At 45.5% G+C, this 18,670-nt stretch overlaps 2 protein-coding genes across 13 annotated transcripts in view; one reads left to right on the plus strand and one right to left on the minus strand.

The window, feature by feature from the left end:
- Positions 1-9,377, minus strand: part of KATNAL2 (katanin catalytic subunit A1 like 2) — a 40,752-nt gene extending 31,375 nt beyond the window's left edge. Inside the window, exons 1-3 of one of the 2 annotated variants that reach the window (XM_083402957.1) lie at positions 9,239-9,377; positions 2,340-2,410; positions 529-695 (exon numbers count right to left, since the gene is read on the minus strand). In XM_083402957.1, coding sequence (XP_083259083.1) covers positions 529-695; positions 2,340-2,410; positions 9,239-9,289 — 289 coding nt within the window. In that variant the 5' untranslated portion in view covers positions 9,290-9,377. The remainder of the gene's footprint in view (positions 1-528; positions 696-2,339; positions 2,411-9,238) is intronic. The other variant, XM_083402958.1, reaches the window with a different exon arrangement.
- PIAS2 (protein inhibitor of activated STAT 2) overlaps positions 9,301-18,670 on the plus strand; it is a 36,279-nt gene continuing 26,909 nt past the window's right edge. For 3 of the 11 annotated variants that reach the window (XM_083402892.1, XM_083402895.1, XM_083402893.1), the window contains exons 1-2: positions 9,301-9,440; positions 12,059-12,189. Coding sequence is in view for 3 of the 11 variants with exons in the window: in XM_083402886.1 (XP_083259012.1) it covers positions 17,726-17,749 (24 nt within the window). In the remaining 8 variants the exon portion in view is untranslated. Of the gene's footprint in view, positions 9,441-12,058; positions 12,190-17,399; positions 17,779-18,670 lie in introns of those variants that run through there. The other 8 variants (XM_083402891.1, XM_083402894.1, XM_083402885.1 and 5 more) reach the window with 6 other exon arrangements.

Genomic DNA, 18,670 nt, shown 5'->3' on the forward strand with positions numbered 1-18,670 from the left:
GCCCTCTGCCTGGTTCCCTGTAACCTCACTTCTCACAGCGAGGGAACTGCCAGAAGGTCCTCGGAGCTGAATGATGGGGGTGGAGTCACTCCTTCAGGTATACTGGACCGAGGCCGTTTAGGGCTTTAAAGGTCAGCACCTTTAATGCAGAATGGAGAGCAGCTATCACCATTCCAATTTGCATCCAGTTTGCACCCACAGCTCTGAATCCAGCAAGTGATATGCACACAGAAACCAGCTTCAGAAAGCCAGTGTGGCACAGTGGTTGAATTTCAGACTGGGGTATGGGAGTTCAAATCCCTACTCAGCCGTAAAGTTCACTGGGGTGATTTGGGGCCAGTCCCGTTCTCTCAGTTTAACCTACCTCACAGGCCTGTTATAAGGGTAAAACGAGGAGGAATGCCACCAATTTACCAGCACGGTGTTAAATAAAATTTCAAACACTAGTGGTAATAAGAAATTCTGAATTTAAAATCTGAAAAGAAAACAAAAACCCACAGACATTGATTCTGGAAATTAGCCACATACTGGTGTCTAAGGCTTTTTTGGTAATCTTTGGGTACTTCTGGAATTTGACATAGTAGTAGCTTTCGTATTCCATCAAAATTGTCTCAAGGTCAACATTGTCGCAAACTTCAAAGCGCCGCAAGCCCAGCTTCGTTTCTTGCTCCAATGCGTTTGCAGCATCGACATAACTGGGAATTACAGATTTGGGGGTTCAGTTTATTCAATTGTTATAACATTGTAGGGGGGAAAACCAAAATGTTTTATACAAAAAGAGGCGGGAAGGGAGAATGGCAACATAAAACAGGACCAGGATCATTGCATCATCACTGAAACTGTTAAGTACATCATCATCACCACTCTGATGTTGGTCTTTCCAAGTGGCTCCACTGGACAAACAGCTCTACCCAATAGCCACTATTTTGTGCGTGTCTCCAACTGATGGCATCATAGCCTATTCCTGGAGTTACTAAAATAGTGCCCACAAGGACCATGGACCCCTTGCCTCCTGCTTTCCACCCCATCCTGACACTGGCACTTTTAATATTTATTAGCTATACAGTGGTACCTCGGGTTACAAACACTTCAGGTTACAGACTCCGCTAACCCAGAAATAGTACCTCGGGTTAAGAACTTTGCTTCAGGATGAGAACAGAAATCGTGCTCCGGCGGCGCGGCAGCATCAGGAGGCCCCATTAGCTAAAGTGGTGCTTCAGGTTAAGAACAGGTTAAGAACAGGTTAAGAACGGACCTCTGGAACGAATTAAGTACTTAACCCGAGGTATCACTGTATATATGTTCTTATGGAACACAAGGTCCTTTCAATGACAGTCATCATGTGATAGCAGTCATCCAAACCTCTCATCACGTGGCAAACACTCCTTCCCTGAGAGTTATATTTTCAAGCAGCAGTATTACTCATTCTATAATAATAATAATAATAATAATAATAATAATAATAATAATGTATTATTTGTACCTCGCCCATCCGACTGGGTTGCCCCAGCCATTCTGGGAGACCTCCAGCATATAAAAAAATGTTTTTAAAAATTGAAACCTTAAAAAAAAACTCACTTCCACTGGAGGCAGTGACAGACACCAACCTAGATGGCTTAAGAAGAGGATTAGACAAATTCAAGGAGGACAGGGCTATCAATGGCTATTAACCATGATGGCTATGCTCTGCCGCCACACAGTTGGAGGAAACAATGCTTATTAATACAGTGGTACCTCAGGTTAAGAACTTAATTCGTTCTGGAGGTCCGTTCTTAACCTGAAACTGTTCTTAACCTGAGGTGGCACTTTAGCTAATGGGGCTTCCCACTGCCACTGCGCCACTGGAGCACGATTTCTGTTCTCATCCTGAAGCAAAGTTCTTAACCCGAGGTACTATTTCTGGGTTAGCGGAGCCTGTAACCTGAAGCGTATGTAACCTGAGGTACTACTGTACCTGTTGCTGGAAAATCATCTCCCACATTTTAACAACCCATCAGTGTGGTGACAGGTTCAACAGGCCAGCCAAACAAAGCATGTAATTAGGTCGTTTGCCTGTGGAGTGTAGGAATCCCTTCCAGCTGACTAAGCAGAACAGCTTTTCAAATATTAAGTCTTTCTCTAGGACACAAATTTACAGAGGATGCCAGCCTATAGTATACCTGGAAGAAAGCCCAGTAGAACTCTACAAGTTTTACTACACAGCCCGAAAGGAAACAAAGTTTGCAAATATCTAGGGTTATATCTTTGCTAACCTATTTTATTTTAATTGAACAAGAAAAACAGATCAGTAAAAAAACAAAAAAACATGAATATTTGCTAGTAAGCAAAAGAAAACATACCCTTCATCCATTAAATAATGTAAAATCAGAATGAGGAGGTTTTTCCGACGGGCTTCTGATCGCATCTCTTCCTGCATATAAAAGAGGAAGTTTTAGAATATGATCCTCTTGTAGAAGTCTATTGCTGTTGAGAAAGCACATAAGAAGAACCTAGTGGATGCAGCCAGTCTTCCATCTGGCCCGGCATCCAGTTCTCACAGTGGCCAACCAGATTCCTGTTGGAAACCTGCGAGAAAGACCTGAGCACAAGAGCAACTCTCGCCTCCTGTGGTTTCCAGCAAAGCATAAACGTAAAGGTAAAGGTACCCCTGCCCGTATGGGCCAGTCTTGACAGACGCTAGGGTTGTGCGCCCATCTCACTTAAGAGGCCGGGGGCCAGCGCTGTCCGCAGACACTTCCGGGTCACGTGGCCAGCGTGACGAAGCTGCTCTGGCGAGCCAGAGCCGCACACGGAAACGCTGTTTACCTTCCCGCTAGTAAGCGGTCCCTATTTATCTACTTGCACCCGGAGGTGCTTTCGAACTGCTAGGTAGGCAGGCACTGGGACCGAACAGCGGGAGCGCACCCCGCCGTGAGGATTCGAACTGCCGACCTTTCAATCGGCAAGCCCTAGGCGCTGAGGCTTTTACCCACAGCGCCACCAGCGTCCCTAGGTAAAGGTACCCCTGCCCGTATGGGCCAGTCTTGACAGACTCTAGGGTTGTGCGCCCATCTCACTCAAGAGGCCGGGGGCCAGCACTGTCCGGAGACACTTCCGGGTCACGTGGCCAGCGTGACAAAGCCGCATCTGGCGAGGCAGCGCAGCACACGGAATGCCGTTTACCTTCCCGCCAGTAAGCGGTACCTATTTATCTACTTGCACCTGGGGGTGCTTTCGAACTGCTAGGTTGGCAGGAGCAGGGACCGAACAACGGGAGCGCACCCCGCCGCGGGGATTCGAACCGCCAACCTTTCGATCGGCAAGCCCTAGGCACTGAGGCTTTTACCCACAGCACCACCCGCGTCCCTCCAGCAAAGCATAGTCATCACTTAATCTTTAATCAAAGTTTCCTGGAACCAGGGCTCTGTCATGTGTCCATGCAGCTTATGAGACTCTGAAGCAGCAATGGATAATTTTTTTTAGCCTGACGGACACATTCTTTGCTGGGCAATTATGGCAGGTGGGGCAATGGATGCAAATTTAACATTTGTACAGGAGACTTCTTCCTGCCCATATTCACACAACCCTCTCCATCTTCCATCCAGGCAAGGAAGAAACATTATCAGAGTTCAAGGACACATCCCACCAGTTTTACACATGCAGCTCCCATTTACAATTGATGCGGGTGGCGCTGTGGGTTAAATCACAGAGCCTAGGACTTGCCAATCGGAAGGTCGGCGGTTCGAATCCCCGCGACGGGGTGAGCTCCTGTTGCTCGGTCCCTGCTCCTGCCAACCTAGCAGTTCGAAAGCACATCAAAGTGCAAGTAGATAAATAGGTATCACTTCGGTGGGAAGGTAAACGGCATTTCCGTGCGCTGCTCTGGTTTGCCAGAAGCGGCTTAGTCATGCTGGCTGCATGACTCGGAAGCTGTATGCCAGCTCCCTCGGCCAGTAAAGCAAGATGAGCGCCGCAACCCAAGAGTCGTCCGTGACTGGACCTAATGGTCAGGGGTCCCTTTACCTTTACCCACGAAGTAAGCTACTTGGGAGTAAGCCCACTAAGCCAGCAAACGTGTGTAGGATTCTACTGCAAAAGTGCAAGATTTACAGTCATTATAGTCTACATGAAGCAAGTGTCGGCCGCTATTTGACGGTGAAAACTGTTCATCATTATTATTATTTTTAATAATCATTAGCTCATCTACTGGAATCTGGCTTTTCCAGAGGAACCAGAGAGCCATCTAGTGGCCCAGGACAGAAAGCTATTTTTCCGTTCTGTGCATTTTTCAAAACGAGTACCGTATTTGTCTTGTACTTTATTAAATGTGAGTAATACGGTAATTCTGAAACTATGCTAGGAGAGGTCACTAGTGTGCTGCAAAAAAATGGCTAGCAATAAAGCAATAAGGTACCAGGAGCTCAAAGCCCCCAGCCACAGAAAAGGATGCAACAGAATTGCCTGCCTTTCAAGGAGGCTGCCCATTCCATCTGCGCATGAACACGCACAGTTCCACTCATGCAGTGGGGCTCCCCCTTCCTCTCTTCCGCCTGTGTGCACCCTCAAAATCTGTTCCAGATGTTGAGGGTGTACAGAGGCAGCAGATGCTGAGGATCTATAAAGGAGGCTGCAGGGCAGGAGGACAGAAAAGCTCCGTTGCGCAAGCAGAGGTCTGCTGCATTAGAGGAACAGCAGCTTTGGATACGACCCAATCTTTTAAATAGCTTTTACATTTAATTGCTTTTATCGTCAACGTTTTTACCATGAAATCACTTGGAGGTATGTTATGGGAAGTGACCCATAAATAGAATCAAATATATAAAGTTGCACTCCTAGGGTTTTGAGATAAAGAAGGGGCAGCTACTCCCCACTGAAGGAAACACACAGCCTGCCTTGTAGCCCAGATCTTTTCCATACGTGATCTGCACAATTCCTATTAATTATTCTGAGTGTCATGGGCCACTCACTTCCATCAGGATGGTTTGGCAGTCCCAAATAGAGGAGGAGGAGGAGGAGGAGGAGGAGGAGGAGGAGGAGGAGGAGGAGGTGGAGGAGAAGGAGGAGGAGGAGGAGGAGGAGGAGGAGGAGGTAGACGAGAAGAAGAAGAAGAAGAAGAAGAAGAAGAAGAAGAAGAAGAAGAAGAAGAAGTGGGAGGCTGGCTGCAAGGAATGGAAAATGGAGCTCTGACCTTCATGACACCAGATGTTGGGGAGAAGCAGCTCTGCCAACTCTCTTGATTCCCCCTCCTGCAAAGTCACGTCAGGAATGGGGGAAGAATTGAGCAGGAGAAGGCAGCTGGAGTCTGAGGGGCAGGATACAGCCTTGTTGCCAAGACCCAGGTGCCCCCTCTGTCTGTAGTAGAGATCGGATGCACATTTGAAGCACAGCAGATCCGTAAGGCGAGAGAGTCTATCGAGTGAGCTCACTCTGCCTCATCTTTAAAAGCTTTGCAGGATGGGCATGGCAATTGTTGGGCTATCTGTGTTGCTTCTGTCTGGCCCTGCATCTCTTGCCATGTTTGTGTACCTTGGACCCACTTATCACTGCTGAGCCTGTACCGTGAATGAAGTTCTCTTCTTTACTCTCATATAAGAGCTGCTGTCATCAAGCACTGGGACAGGAGCATAACACCAAGAACAATATTTAAGGTGTTTCTTTTTTAAAAGACCAGTGCTAACGTAGACCTGCCAAAGACAGACACTGCCAATGGTTACCACAGAAGTGGTAGATGTTGTACATGTGTGAAAGAATAGAAGCACTTAACGAGCAAAACATTACTTAAAATTCAGTTTAGGTTTATAGTGATTTACGCTCGCTTCTTTAATTGGTATGTAGAATGCCACCATCTTTACAGCCATTGGTATTTCAATAGATGTTTAAGTGTTTAAAGTTTAATAAGCTCCCATTCCTAGAACAAAAAAATGGGTGTAATTAAATTTTCAATTACTATAAAGGGTTTTTCGTCCATACAATTAATAAAAGCTTAAGGCACTTAAACAGGAGCTAGTTTTAAATGCTAAAAGTGCTTCCCTAATTAGCTTCAATGCTTACAGAGTACATTATTCATTTCTTAAAATGCCACACATAGTTTTTGCTGCAGCTGCCAAAAGATGAATTAGCGTGCAATCAAAGTTTTAATATTACGATCAGATAATTCCTCAAGGTTCTTTTTTTTTTCTTTTAGAAGATGCTGATAGTGCTCTGCTTATTTTAAATGAGGTGAAGTTGTGATGATCAGACCTGCTTTGTTCTGCATTTATCATGGCCCTTGGAGAATTTGGTGCTGCCTTCCCATCTTTAAACAGGGCTCTGGCATCCCATTGAACATCTGATTGGCCAATCCAAAAGAAAGCAAATAGCATCACATGCACTAACCAGACAGTGATGTGTTAATGTTCACCTACATTTTGGATGAACAGGTCCTAAAAGTTGGCCAACCTGTCTTTTATTCAAGGCGGCGGGGGGGGGGGGGGCTTTGCTTATTTTAAGGCCCACACTTCTACTTGTGCATCCAAACTGCACATTAGTTTCTTTCTCTTAGACACAGTGCATTCTCTCTTACTCTCAATTTCATCATGCATGTAAGTCTGAGCCAATGCAACCAGACTGATGAATGCACATATCTACTAGAGACTGTGTACCACCACAGGTAGTCCTGAAGAATGCACACAAACTGACTGCATCAATGGGATTTTGCACACTACCCAGTCAATATGGTTAGTCACCAATGTCAGATAATGTGCTCTACGTGGGGATACCTTTGAAGGTGACCCAGAAACTACAACTAATCCAGAACGCGGCAGCTAGACTGGTGACTGGGAGCGGCCGCCGAGACCACATAACACTGGTCTTGAAAGACCTGCATTGGCTCCCAGTATGTTTCCGAGCACAATTCAAAGTGTTGGTGCTGACCTTTCAAGCCCTAAACGGCCTTGGTCATGTATACCTGAAGGAGAGTCTCCACCCCCATCGTTCATCGTTCTGCCCGGACACTGAGGTCCAGTGCCGAGGGCCTTCTGGCAGTTCCCTCACTGCGAGAAGCAAAGCTACAGGGAACCAGGCAGAGGGCCTTCTCGGTAGTGGCGCCCTCCCTGTGGAACGCCCTCCCACCAGATGTCAAAGAGAACAACAACTACCAGACTTTTAGAAGACATCTGAAGGCAGCCCTGTTTAGAGAAGCTTTTAATGTTTGATTTATTACAGTATTTTACTTTTTTTTTTTTTTTTTTGAAGCAGCCCAGAGTGGCTGGGGAAGTCCAGCCAGATTGGCGGGGTATAAATAATAAATAATAAATTATTATTATTATTATTATTATTATTATTATTATTATTATTATTATTATGGCAGAGGGATCCTAGTCATTTCCTAGCTGATTGGAGACTGGCGATACGGAAAGCCAGTGATTTTCATACTTAATGAACTTCAAGGAACTATTTCCACATAATTTCATCTGCTGAAAACAATGCAAAAGGTTCCAAGGCATGTTCTAGAGTCTAGGCACTGATGTTGCCAACTTGGGGGGGCTATCTGCAAACAGGAGAGAAACGTTCTTGGCCCCATACACATACACAGCACACAACAAGCACACAGCACAACGTATCATACTGGCTATAACAGAACTAATTTCACCAGGGGGAACGGGCACACGTGCAGCATGTTGGCAATCTGTAGAGCTAGCAGTCTGTTCACATAAAGCTCATGTCAGCTATTGAGCCTCAATATCTGCTTGTGAAAAACAAGAGTAATCCCAGGCCCTTGAACACCTCTGCCCCAAAACAGGTCTCTGTAGCAGGGACAAGTCAGTAGCTGGGCAGGGTGGTAAACTACCTTTCAAGGAAACTTTACCACAAATCTCTCACTGAAGAATTCCAGTTAACAAATGACGCTGCTTAAAACCAAGTCATTTCAGCCCAACCCACAACTAGCCAAGCTATCAGGGACATGGCATTTTCAGTTGTGGCACTGTGGTTGCAGAACTTGGGGGGGGGGGGGAGAGAATCCCCTGCCCCAAATCTCTTTTTTGCAGTTTTTAGACATGCCATGAATACCATTTTTGTCCTTCTCTGTGAGCAAATATTACTACATTTATGTCAACTCAGATTCTGTTTTAATACATTTCTGATACCAGCCAAACCAGGTGAGCACAGCCTATGGGTCTCAAACCCTTGGTGAGTTAGGGACTTCCCCTAAAGACAGGCAGATTGAGTGGACGAGGCCAATAGTGCGTCTAATTGTCAAGAAGGTGGTTTCTGTGTGTGCTGTTGAGGAAAGTGAGGGGCAGAAGGGTCTCCTCAACCTGGGAAGGTAGCTCATCTAGGAAAAGGAAAACTCTGATCCTAAACCTCCACTATCTTGTAGGATAGCTCTGTGAGAAGAAAAGGATGAGTAGTAAACCCTACAGAAATCGGGAGTGGAGTCCCTTTAAGAAGACAAGACAAATCCATGGAAGAGAGGGCTATTGATAGCTACAAGCCACAATGGCTACACACTCTGCCCTTCACAATTGGGAGGCAGCGATGCTTCTGAATACCAGTTGCTGGGGACCATAGGATGGGGAGAGTTGCTCATGTGCAACTGGTTCTTGCTGGTTTCCCGAAGGCCTCCAGTCGGCCGCTACAAGAACAAGATCTTAGACTAAGTTGGGCCCCTAGCTGGGCTCTTATTTTCTTATGTTCTTACAGCAACGTCCCCTAGGAAAGACCCTCCTGGCTTGGCCTCCCCACCTTGCAAGAATGCAGAAATGATGTTATTTCGATTACTGAGAGCTGCTTTGAGCTCAGCATTTGCCATTGGAAAAGCAGAATACCATTTATTAAAACCACTCCTGTTTCATCATCACTTTTTCCCCTCCCATTAACGTTGATTATATTATTAATTATTATTATTAATTATTATTATTAATTATTAATTATTATTATTATTATTATTATTATTATTAAATTAATAATAACCCTTCATCTGAAGATCCCAGGACGGTTTAAAGATTTTATACATTTATATATACATTTAAACAGCTTGAATAATTATAAGTTTGTTTGTGTGTGTGTGTTTGTATTATTCAGGCTGTTTAAACGTCAATATTACCAACACCCAAAAACTTTTGCTCCCTCTTGAGACTCAAGAAACCATCCATCCTGGGGCAGCGTTACTGCGCGTGCGCGTTCCAGTTCACCTGACGCATGCGCAGAGACAAAGCGCTGGGGGTTACCATAGTAACGGGGCGAAGCGAAACACAACGACGGCTACTCTTCCACTCACCGCCTCTTTGGCCTGATAAGTAGATTTCAACGTTTGGTAGGTTAGCTCCATCTCGTACGCGAGAGAAAATCCTTCCTAGTCTCCTTTCGGGGCTTTATGAGGCAACACACGAAGCTCCGCGGCCTCGGAGGCGTCTTTCCCGAGGTGTAAAGAGTACAACCAATCAGTACCGCGGAACATACCACGGCTCAGCCAATAAGAGGCAGGAGGGCGGGATGTGGAGGGCGGGATGGAAAAACTGACCAATCATGAGTTAAGCAAGGTTGGAAGGCAGAGAGGGAGCATTTAAAGCGCATGACTTCCCCGCAAAGAATCCTGGGAACTGTAGTTAGTCAAGGGTGCTGCGAATTGTAGCTCTGCGAGGCGGCAAAGCTATAGAAAGCCCAGGATTTTCTTTATTTGGGAGGAGGGAGTTGTGTGCCTTTAAATGCACATTTAATGTTCCTTAAATGTAAGCTTAAACACGACTCTACAGTGTGATGCAGCAGTAAAAAAAAGAAGTAAAAAAAACTTCAATACTTCTTTTCTAGGCAGCATCGACAGAAGTATAGTGTCCAGATCAAGGGAAGTAATGTTGTTGTTGTTTAGTCGTTTAGTCATGTCCGTCTCTTCGTGACCCCCTGGACCAGAGCACACCAGGCACTCCTGTCTTCCACTGCCTCCCACAGTTTGGTCAAACTCATGCTGGTAGCTTCGAGAACACTGTCCAACCATCTCGTCCTCTGTCGTCCCCTTCTCCTTGTGCCCTCCATCTTTCCCACCATCAGGGTCTTTTCCAGGGAGTCTTCTCTTCTCATGAGGTGGCCAAAGTATTGGAGCCTCAGCTTCAGGATCTGTCCTTCCAGTGAGCACTCAGGGCTGATTTCCTTCAGAATGGATAGGTTTGATCTTCTTGCAGTCCATGGGACTCTCAAGAGTCTCCTCCAGACCATAATTCAAAAGCATCCATTCTTCGGCGATCAGCCTTCTTTATGGTCCAGCTCTCACTTCCATCCATCACTACTGGGAAAACCATAGCTTTAACTATACGGACCTTTGTCGGCAAGATGGTGTCTCTGCTTTTTAAATAGTCCCGCTCTATTCTGCCTTGGTCAGACAACACCTGGAGTACTGTGCTGGGCACCACAATTTAAGAAGGATTGGAAATTGGAACATGTGCAGAGAAGGGCAGACAAGGTGATGAAGGGTCTGGAAACTAAGCCTTATGAAGAACAGTTGAAGGAGCTGTGTATGTTTAGCCTGGAAAAGAGGAGGCTGAGAGGAGGGTAGGACCCAAAGCAAGGGCTTCAAGTTAAAGAAAGGAGATTCTAACACAACATCAGGAAAAACTTTCTAACAGTAAGAGCTGTTCAACAGTGGAGTGGATTTCCTCAGGAGGTTATAGACTCTCCTTCATTGCAGGTTTTTAAGCAGAAGCCACCTGTCATGTATGATCTAGCTGAAATCATACATGCATGCCAGCTTCCAACTCTACAGTTCTATTATTCTATGCTCTACTCCATGGGTAGGCAAACTAAGGCCCGGGGGACCAGATCCGGCCCAATCGCCTTCTAAATCCTGAGCACACTATCAATATGTGTAAGAGATTCAGGAACAAAGTATTTACCATCTCAAACGAATGGCCAGGCTACCCAGAAAAGGCAATCAAAGAAGGCATTATCAGGTATCCTGGCAGACAGGTGAGAAGCAACACACTCAACTTTCTGCTGGGAACCACCTCTTTCCATGATGTATGTATGATGTTTTGGGGGGTGGTCTTGAGCTACAAGGTAGGCAATATCAAAAGTCTATACAGTGGTACCTTGGGTTACATACGCTTCAGGTTACATACTCCGCTAACCCAGAAACAGTGCTTCAGGTTAAGAACTTTGCTTCAGGATAAGAACAGAAATCGGGCTCCGGCGGCATGGCAGCAGCAGGAGGCCCCATTAGCTAAAGTGGTGCTTCAGGTTAAGAACAGTTTCAGGTTAAGAACGGACCTCTGGAACGAATTAAGTACTTAACCCGAGGTACCACTGTATAAGAGCTTGTGCACCAATGTTCTGGGTTCCTCTCCTCCATCCCTGCATGGGGCGAGTGGGGGACCCTGTTGCAACAGTTTAATAAAGATCAAGCTTACTAGCTGCTTTGCTTCTCAATATTCTCTGGCTGGCCTCTGTATTTTTCTCCTAGTGATACAGAACCTACATAAAGACTCTATACGGGGTCTTGGATACCCATAAGGGAAAAAGGAGCAGTTTTTTCTTATAGCACCTTTGTACTTGCATTATTAAGCAAAAGCAAACATTAGGCAGTAATCCTAAGCATGCATACTGGGCGGGGCTCAATTGGCACTTACTTCTGAGTATACATGTTACTTAGGTTTGTACTTAGCTAATCATATGATATCTATAATTTAGGTTGCTGCTCCATTCCAAATAGGACATCATGATTGATAATATGGCAGGCAGTTAATGTTCCCTACAAATTACAGAGGCTCCAAATACACAGAATACATTATTTTACTTAATTAAGCCTCATGGCAAGTCATGCCAAATTTTAATCAAGAGCCAGCTGAAGCAACTCAAGGAATAAAATCTTTAAATAGTTAACACCTGCAAGTGCATATTTAGAGGTCAACATGCTGGGAAGGTTTGCCTTCAGTTTCCAAAAAAAATCTGATCAGAGGTTTTTGAGAAACAAGGTATTTTATTCTCTCTTTCCAGTGGTAATTCATACCTGTGAGTCTCTGCTACTTGTTTAATGGCTCCTTCCCAGAGAAAATTGAGGGAGGCTGTTAGGGGTGATGCCTTTTCTTTAACTCTTTTCTTCCAACTCCAGGTCTACTGAAACAACAAGAAGGAGAAGAAAGATACGGTAAACGAAGGAATCCCTGGAAGGTTAAGGCAGTGTTTCAGAATATTAAAAGGTAGTAGTAAAAGAAAAGGCTGCTAAAGCCACTTACATTTGAGGTGAGTGAAAACAATAGCTACAAAGTCTTATACAGATGTAAAGAAGAGTAATGGAAAACTCAAAATACAGTTGTGTATAATTGTGGCATGTAACCTTTGAGGGGGGTACTATAAAACTAACTGGTTGAATCCTGTGCACTCTTACCTGTGAGTAAACTCTGTTGTGCCTACTCCTGTTTGCTCTGCATCCAGTACAGTCCCAGCTTATTTGGGAAGCAGTGTATGTACAATGTTAGCCAAAATTCCCTATTTCTGCTTTCCTTTCTTATGAAATAATATGCATTGATGCATTACCACCCCCCCCCAAAAAAAATCAGTTTTGATCTATATTGAGATAAAGTTGCGCTTTAAGCTGGTAATGTGTGCACATGGCACAACCACAGTAGAATTTACTTTGGAGTAATTTCCAAAGAGGGGAAGAGGTTTCTGTTGAAAGGTTGGCACAGAAGTAGATAAGGAGGGGTGCTGGGGATTGTTTGTTTATTAAGATATTGTTATTTTATTGGTATTTCAAGGTTTTGCATTGCTTGAGTTTTAGTATTTGTTTGGGGGAGATTGGAAGTCATTTTGATGTTTTAGCAGAAGAACAGGACAAAGTTTTACTCAGAGTAAACCCATTTAAATGAATGGATTTTAGTCACATCCATCACTTTCAGTGGGTCTACTCTAAGTATGACAACCAATGAATGCAGCCCTCTGAAGCTACTCAGGGAAAGCGGTTACTGGGGTCACAGTGCCCTGAAAATTTCAGTTTGCTACTCTGTTGCAATACAAGAAAAAGGGAAATGTTTTGTTAACTAAGGCATTGTATGATGATGTCATTATGAATCAATTATGTGTCCAGATTGAGAAAACTACAGTGTCATAATAAGTCCAGGTTCTTGGAAAACCTGAACTGTGGAAGAATAAATAAATAGTGTAGATCAGGAATATTTATGTGACTGTATGTGATTTTCATACTGCTCTTTATGCATAGTTTAACTGGTGTATATATAGAGCCTTGCCTGAAGAACTGGTATGGTATACAGTGGTACCTTTGTTCTCAAACTTAATCCGTTCCGGAAGTCCATTCCAGAACCAAAGCATTCCAAAACCAAAGTGCACTTTCCCATAGAAAGTAACATAAAATGGATTAATCCGTTCTAGACTTTTAAAAACAACCCCTAAAACAGCAACTTAACATGAATTTTACTATCTAACGAGACCATTGATTCATAAAATGAAAGCAATAAACAATGTACTGCAGTCACATAATCAATCAGTAGCTGAACTGGGTTCCACATACAGTCATACCTCAGGTTACAGATACTTCAGGTTGTGTTTTTTCAGGTTACGGACCCACTGAAACCCAGAAGTACTGGAATGGGTTACTTTCGGGTTTGGGGGGTCACACATGCGCAGAAGTGCTAAATCGCGCTTTGTGTATGTGCAGAAGCACCAGATCGCAACCCATGCGTGCGTAGACGCACCGCTGCGGGTTGTGAATGCTGCGGTTTGCGAATGTGCATCCCACACAGATCACGTTCGCAATCTGAGCGTCCACTGTAGTCACAAAAACAAACAAAAAAGAGCTGCAAAAACGCAAAATAAATAGCAAAAACAGTCAGACCTCAGCATGGCACTCAAATCGGAAGCATGGCATTCAAAATGGAAGCGTGGCATTCAAACTGGAAGTGTAACACTCAAAAGTGAGCATGTTCAGCTTCCAAAAAAAGTTTGCAAACCAGAACACTTCTTTCCAGATTTGCAATGTTTGGATTCCAAGTTGTTTGAGTACCAAGGCGTTTGAGAACCAAGGTACCACTGTACTAGATATTGTCAAATCTGGTCCATAATTCCTATTCAGGAAAGATCACAAGGTGACCTTTAGCCACTCTCAGTAATATCTCTGGGCATCATGGCTGGGTGTGAGAGACACCCAGACTTGTTACCTGGAAAAGTGGGGTTTTAAAGAAAAAAATATGTTGCTTTGCCTTCTTAATGATGATTTTGAATGAATAATTATCATGTGGCTCCTGTTTCCATGACTATATTTTTCCTATGGCTGTTGTAGACTTGCTTCTAAGGAAGTGTGCATAGGACTGCAGTATTCTAGTCTTAATATGTAAAACTGAAAATCTGTTTCCACTTAAAAAAGAAAGACCTTGTACAGTAATTAAAAAGATAACAGCTTCAAAATGTGACCTGGCAGTAATTCTGCATTCATTGCCATGAAGAATATAATGTGTTTTTATTCTTCGTCTCTTTTAAGCTGAAAAGTGCCTATGTTACGTATTTGGTATATGTGTTTATTCTTCATAGTAATCAATAATAATTACCACCATGCTCCACTGTTTCCTTATTCATTGGAATCCCAGTTTCTGAAAACACCCATATGTTTCAACAATATTTGAGGGGCAGGAAATCATTGCCTTTAAAATCCCCGGAATCAGCTTGAGGGCCACTTCAAATAATTTTGATTTTCAGCATACGCAGAATCCCCAAACACAGTGACATCATAGTTAATGTGGTTCTACACAGCTGCAAGAACAAAAGCTCTTTCCAGCTGGGTCCAAGGACGTGAGTGCTATGTCTCCCCAAACTCATGTGGGAATAGCAGTTAGTGTTCTTGCCACTGAACAGAGCCCCAGGCATGCGTGGCTGCCCATGGACATATTACATAAGTATATAGCTAGGTAAAGGTAAAGGTACCCCTGCCCGTACGGGCCAGTCGTGTCCAACTCTAGGGTTGTGCGCCCATCTCACTTAAGAGGCCGGGGGCCAGCGCTGTCCGGAGACACTTCCGGGTCACGTGGCCAGCGTGACAAGCTGCATCTAGCGAGCCAGAGCCGCACACGGAAACTCCGTTTACCTTCCCGCTAGTAAGCGGTCCCTATTTATCTACTTGCACCCGGGGGTGCTTTCAAACTGCTAGGTTGGCAGGTGCTGGGATCGAGCAACGGGAGCACACCCCGCCGCGGGGATTCGAACCGCCAACCTGACGATCGGCAAGTCCTAGGCGCTGAGGTTTTACCCACAGCTCCACCCAAGTATATAGCTATGTACACATTAGTGGCTAGAAACACAGCAAGGCAGTATTTCAACTTCCTTTTTTTATAGAATCATAAGAGTTGGAAGGGACCTCAGGGGTCATCTAGTCCAATCGCTTGCAATGTATGAATTGCATATATTTAAGAGTTCCCATATAGGGATGCGGGTGGCGCTGTGGGTTAAACGACAGAGCCTAGGGCTTGCTGATCAGAAGGTCAGCAGTTCGAATCCCCGTGACTGGGTGAGCTCCCGTTGCTCGGTCCCTGCTCCTGCCTACCCAGCAGTTTGAAAGCACGTCAAAGTGCAAGTAGATAAATAGGTACCACACCGGCGGGAAGGTAAATGGCATTTCTGTGTGCTGCTCTGATTCGCCAGAAGTGGCTTAGTCATGCTGGCCACATGACCCGGAAGCTGTATGCCGGCTCCCTCGGCCAATAAAGCGAGGTGAGCGCCACAACCCTAGAATCGGCCACGACTGGACCTACTAATGGTCAGGGGTCCCTTTACCTTTTTAAGAGTTCCCATATTTTGGGGAGGGAAGTAGCAAGGAAGAAAGAGTTTACCAAATCAACCCAGAAGAATTGAGGGCTGTGATGGTTAGCAAAGAGCAAATTGGCTTCAAGGGGGAAGAATGTGAAACAAAACACAGATTTGTGTATCCCGCTATTTTGACCATAACTCTGTTGTTGAGAAAAAAGTAATCTTGTGGCATCTCAAAGGCAGACTTATACCTTTAAAACACAGTCAAAGCACATTACCCTCCCTCCAATGACAATGATATAATAATAATATAGCTTAAAGTCTGTTGTTTTTTTTAATGACTGGTGTCCCCCCAAATGTTTTCAGCTGTTCATATTTTGTCTTTAAGTCGCCTTGAGTATCTGTTAGGGGAGAAATGATGGGTATAAATAAATTATTGCTAACATTTAATATTCTGGACACTGTAGTTGCTGGGAAAGTAACTCTGTGAGGGGGTGAACTGCAGTGCCCAATTTTGGAAGAATGTGCTTTGAATAGGATTACTGTAACTATTTGTATAATGTGTAAATCTATCTACCGGTAGTTTTGATTCTATATTTAATTGCTTTTTAATTGTGAGTTCTGTTTCTAGCGGTTCCTATATTTTTTGTCTGTAAACCGCCTTGAGTCCCTAGCAGGGGAAAAGGCGGGGTATAAATAAATATACCATGCAACAACCACCAACTGATGTGCTTGTGACACATCTTGTGATTGATTATGCGGGGAGTGGCTTATCTGCCCCCCCCCTATTTTATTTGGGTTCACACCATAGCTGTCAACTTCCCTTTTTTGTGGCAAATTCCCTTATGCCAGCGCCGTTTTCCGCTGCTATCCGGGATTGTTAGATATCCCATAGACTGTCCCCAGGACAGGTGAGGCTGCTGATTCCTTATTTTCAAATCTGAAAGTTGCCAGCTATGGTTCACACCCCTGATAACAACAACACTGTTAATAATTCTGGGCACTGTATAGTGGTACCTTGGTTCTCAAATGCCTTAGTTCTCAAACTCCGAAAATTCAGACGTGTTCTGGTTTTTGAACATTTTTCGGAAGCTGAATACCTGATGCAGCTGTCGGCTATTGTTTCCAGGGCACCTGCACCAATCATAAGCTGTGCCTTGGTTTTTGAACATTTTGGAAGTCAAAAGGATTAAGTTTGGTGCTTTTGTTTTTGCTATTTATTTTGCGTTTTTGTTTTTGAGGCTTTTTCAATTAATTTGTTTTTGTGACTGTGTGGGACCCAGTTCAGCTACTGATTGATTGTGTGACTGCGGAAATGGATTAAAGCCCCCATCCAAGCAATGACTATCACCAGTGCAGATAAGAATTATTATTATTTTTAATTTTTATCATATACAATACTGTCTTATTTATTTTATAGTACAGTACATTGATTATTGCTTTCATTTTATGGATCGATGGTCTCATTAGATAGCAAAATTCATGTTAAATTGCTGTTTTAGGGGTTGTTTTTAAAAGTCTGGAGCGGATTAATCCATTTTGCATTACTTTCTATGGGAAAGCAAGCCTTGGTTTTGGAACGGACTTCCGGAACGGATTAAGTTTGAGAACCAAGGAACCACTGTAAGAGTTTTGCTGCTGTGAGGGAAGCCGCTTCGTGAGGGGGTGAACTACAGCGCCCAGAACCCTTTGCGAGGACGTGCTTCGAACGGGTTTTTTACTCGGCGGGTTCTCCCAACTAGTATCAGAGGGGTTGAATGACGGGCCTTGCGCGCGCCCCCCTCCCCACGCAAAGAAGTGGACTCGGCGAAACTGGCGGGAAATCAGCGCCGGCTTGTGTAATTCCTCCTCAGAACCTCGCCCCCTCCCCAACCATCACAGCAGGAGGGGCGTGGCCCCGCCGAGGCCCCGCCTCTCACGTCACGCGCCGGCCGTCGTGCCGCCAGAGGAGGAGTGGGGGCCGCTCGGAGCGTGCAGGATGGTGGCGGCGGCGGCGGCCGAGGCTGAGCCAGGCGGCGGGTAGAAAATGGCGGATTTCGAGGAGCTGAGGGTGAGGAGAAGCCGATGGCGGCGGCGGGGGTTGGCGGCGCGCTCCCCGCGGCCTTTCTCTCGGGGCCGACACTTCCCGGTCCTTGAAGGGCTTAGGCCGCCCTCCCGGCCGGCAAGCATCCTCCCTCCGTCCCCCGGGACCGCCTCTCTCCCTCCCCTTCCCCACGCGGGAGGTGGCCCTTCGCCAGGCAAGCCCGCGCCGGCCTCCCCTTTCCTCGTGTCATTCCCACGATAGCAGCGTCCCCGTTAACCGGCCCGTGAGGAGGCGCCTCCCGTCGCCTCAGCGGACAGTTAACGGCTCGCGACTCGCGGCGTGAAAGGGCAGATGCCGTCGGCCAGGGAGAGCGGGGTGAGGAAAGCGTACTTCGGAGCGAAGGGGCTTGCGGGAGGCTCGCGCCTTTTTTCTTCCTTGGAATCCGGCTTCACTCCCGTTTCTTCCCCTCCCCCGCCCGTTTTTGTAGCCTACATAGCTTTCCCTCCCCTCCTAAAACAAGTCGTTTTTTAACGATCTGCCTCGGTTTTTGTTTCCCCCGTTTTATTTCAAAGCGCACCCCCCCCCCCTAATCCTCCCTCTCCTGCTTAAGCCTCTTTGTCTCCTCTGCGAACGACCCCGACTCAAGAGGAGCGGGGTTCGCATGCTTCGCTCGCAGACAACCCCCATCTCTGGGCACAACAAAGCGCGCCTTTGGGTCTCGAAGCCACTCGTGGTTTCCCCCTGATCGCTCATGTGGTTTCATGTTTCTCTCTTCCACCCTTCCCTTCGGCATCTCTTTCTCTCTCTCTGTGACACTTTCCAAGGTTTGGTTGGCGCCCGATCGCCGAAATCACGGCCCGCTTCCATCTTTGCATCTCTCCTCCTCCCCAGCTCCTTTGAATGTAGCTCCTCTCCCGCTGCATTTATTTATTTTTTCTTCATGTGACA

The sequence above is a fragment of the Podarcis tiliguerta genome, assembly GCF_965153285.1.
Source record: "Podarcis tiliguerta genome assembly, chromosome: 11".
NCBI classification, from domain to species: Eukaryota; Metazoa; Chordata; class Lepidosauria; order Squamata; family Lacertidae; genus Podarcis; species Podarcis tiliguerta.